This window comes from Hakea prostrata, chromosome 1 (genome assembly GCF_041222555.1).
Source record: "Hakea prostrata isolate BN-2017 chromosome 1, UWA_Hpros_2, whole genome shotgun sequence".
Lineage (NCBI taxonomy): Eukaryota > Viridiplantae > Streptophyta > Magnoliopsida > Proteales > Proteaceae > Hakea > Hakea prostrata.
The window spans coordinates 60,327,612-60,330,313 of record NC_142600.1 but is presented as its reverse complement, the minus strand read 5'-3'; the positions used below and the strand labels follow the sequence as shown (position 1 = coordinate 60,330,313).

At 35.6% G+C, this 2,702-nt stretch overlaps 1 protein-coding gene across 1 annotated transcript; it reads left to right on the top strand.

Moving 5' to 3' along the window:
* Positions 1 to 222: 222 nt before the first annotated feature.
* On the top strand, positions 223 to 1,743 carry LOC149029247 (protein FAR1-RELATED SEQUENCE 5-like; the record flags this gene model as incomplete). The annotated part of the gene is made up of 1 exon (XM_089142707.1): positions 223 to 1,743. A coding segment is annotated over one exon (1,521 nt), but the record flags the coding sequence as incomplete, so codon positions are not given.
* Positions 1,744 to 2,702: the final 959 nt, after the last annotated feature.

Sequence of the window (2,702 nt, the reverse complement as noted above, 5' to 3'; positions counted from 1 at the left end):
GGTCTGCAAGCAGGGGGTAGAGAAAACCTTGGATTCACCAAGAAAGATCTTCAGAATTATCTCAACACCAAACGCCAACGTGAGTTAGATTATGGAGATGCTGGGAGTTTGATGCACTATTTTGAAAAACAGCATGAGTTAAACCCTGCATTTGTGTTTTCTATGCAGATGGACAATGAGGAGAAGATTACAAATATATTTTGGGCTGATCCAGGGATGTGATATGATTATGAACTATTTGGTGATGTGGTTGAATTCGATACTACTTTCTGTACAAACAGAGAATTTCGGCCCTTTGGTCTGTTTGTAGGATTCAACCATCATAAGACTGCAATTATTTTTTGTGCTGCTTTGCTTTATGATGAGACAACTGAATCATTTAAATGGTTATTTGAAACCTTCTTCAGAGTTAATGGTGGAAAGAAGCCGAAAACCTTTTTCACTGATCAAGATGCTGCAATGGCAAGGGCTATAGCCGAGGTTTCACCGTGCATGCGGCATGCATTGTGCAGTTGGCACATTTGGCAAAATGCGAAGAAACATCTCGGATATCTAATGCATAAAAAGTCTCCATTCTATGGAGTTTTGCAAAAATGCATTTGGCATTATGAAGAAGTTGATGAATTTGAAAATGCTTGGAAGAGTTTGAGAAAAAATTATAGGATCCATGACACTAATTGGTTGGATCGGACATATGCATTGAAAACAAAATGGGCATGTTGTTATATGAAAGATGCTTTCACAATAGGTGTGCGGAGCACACAACTTGCTGAAAGCATCAATGCTGATCTGAAAGCTTGTCTAAAACCCAGTTATGATCTTATACAGTTTATGGATCAATTTCAGATGGTTGCGGAGAATAAACGTGCAAACGAATTAAAAAAAGAGTTTTATGCACGAAATGCAGTTCTTGGGAGTTTACAATCAATGATACTGATGGTGAAACAAGCTTATCAAGTATACACTCCATACATATTTAAAGAATTTCTGGAGGAGCATGAGTTGATAAATGCTTATATTTTCAAAAGCCAAGATGCAAATCATGGATGTATTGAGTATGTGATGTCCTTGGCGGATGAGCACAGACATCATACAAGTAGGGAATACAAAATCTTGCATAATCCAATTGAGTTGAGCATAACATGTAGTTGTAAAAAATTTGAGAGTTTTGGCATCCTATGTGTCCATGCCATGAAAGTCTTAGAAGAACCTCTTCAAATCAAGTGCATTCCTGAGAAATATGTTTTGAGGAGATGGAATAAGGCAATAAGAAGTTTGTCAATGGATGATAGGAGAGAAAGGGAAGGTACTGAGGTAGATGGCCAATTAAGTCATTTACAGCGATGTAGGATGCTTTGTCCAACATATCTGAAACTTATTAACCATGCCTGTAATACAGAAGTTGGTTATAGGATACTTCAGAATAAGGCTAAAGAGATATGCAAAGAGCTCCAAGATGTAATTGATGTGGAACCTACTGAACATGTTTCAAAAGATTTTGTTGAAACATATAAACAATTACAGCTCAAAAAGAAAGAGCGTCAGAAAGGTGGATCAAAAAGGCAAAAGCCCTGGCATGAAAAAGTTGCAAACAAGAATAAAAGAAAAAAAAAAAAGTTGGAAGGGCAGAGCTCCACTGATGTAACATCATCTGGATTATCTTCTTTTGTGAGCACATTAGATTTACATGATGGACTTGAAGTTATGCCACAGTCTACTTTTATGTCACTGTTACAGGTATAATCTGAAAAAGTTATTTAAAATTAAGTTGTAAGAAAATATTTTCCTTTAAACTACAATAATATTGCTTTTATATATTGTTGGAAGATACAGCAAGTAGATGCCTCACAAGGTTCAATAGTGTCTGGAATACCATCACATCAGGGTTCTAATCAGGTGTATCCATCTCAGTCTTCAAGTCAGGTGAGATTAACATATTCTTTGTAGTTCTATTGTTTATACTTTTATTTGAAAAGTAATCTTACTTAAACCATTGGTTGTGGCAGTACATGGATTCTTCTTGGCTTATAACATTATCATTTTAGGATTGTAATTGCATCATCCTGGTTGTTTGACTGTTTGTTTTAACATTAGGATTTTTTGTTTTTTGTTTTCCCTTTTTGCAGGCACAAATTGTACCTCAACAGTTAGAACTTAAAACCACACAAGAACATGGTGACTAGAGAGTTAAAGATGGGTAGGAGGGGGTAGATACAAAGGCATCTTAGTGAAGGAGGTATTCAAATGGTGGAGAGCTTTTTGGTGCAAGTAGAGCATAAGGACAAGAAAACTTCAAGCTTTTTTAAATTTTATATGGATTGTTTTGAGAATTTGGAGCCAGATTGGTTAAGGAACATACTTTATAGTTGTGTTCTGTTTTTTCGGATAGTTTATGTGTTCACTTCTTCGTTCATATTCGCAAGGTTTCTGTACTATCAAGCATTCTTGTTGTTCTCAAATCTTGGATCTGAGAACCCCTATTTCTCAGGAATTTAAAGGATCTCCAAGATCCATGGATTGACTTTTCTTGTTTGCTCTCTCTTTTTTTATTTTCTTTTTTTCCTGTTAATCTTAGATTTAATGCTGTGGAATCACATTCCTTATGCTTGTAGCCACTGATATCCTGCAGTAACTATTTCTTAATATTTCTTGTGTAATTTAAATCCCATTGCAGATCTTCTCTTTTCTCTCTGCATTTTAAA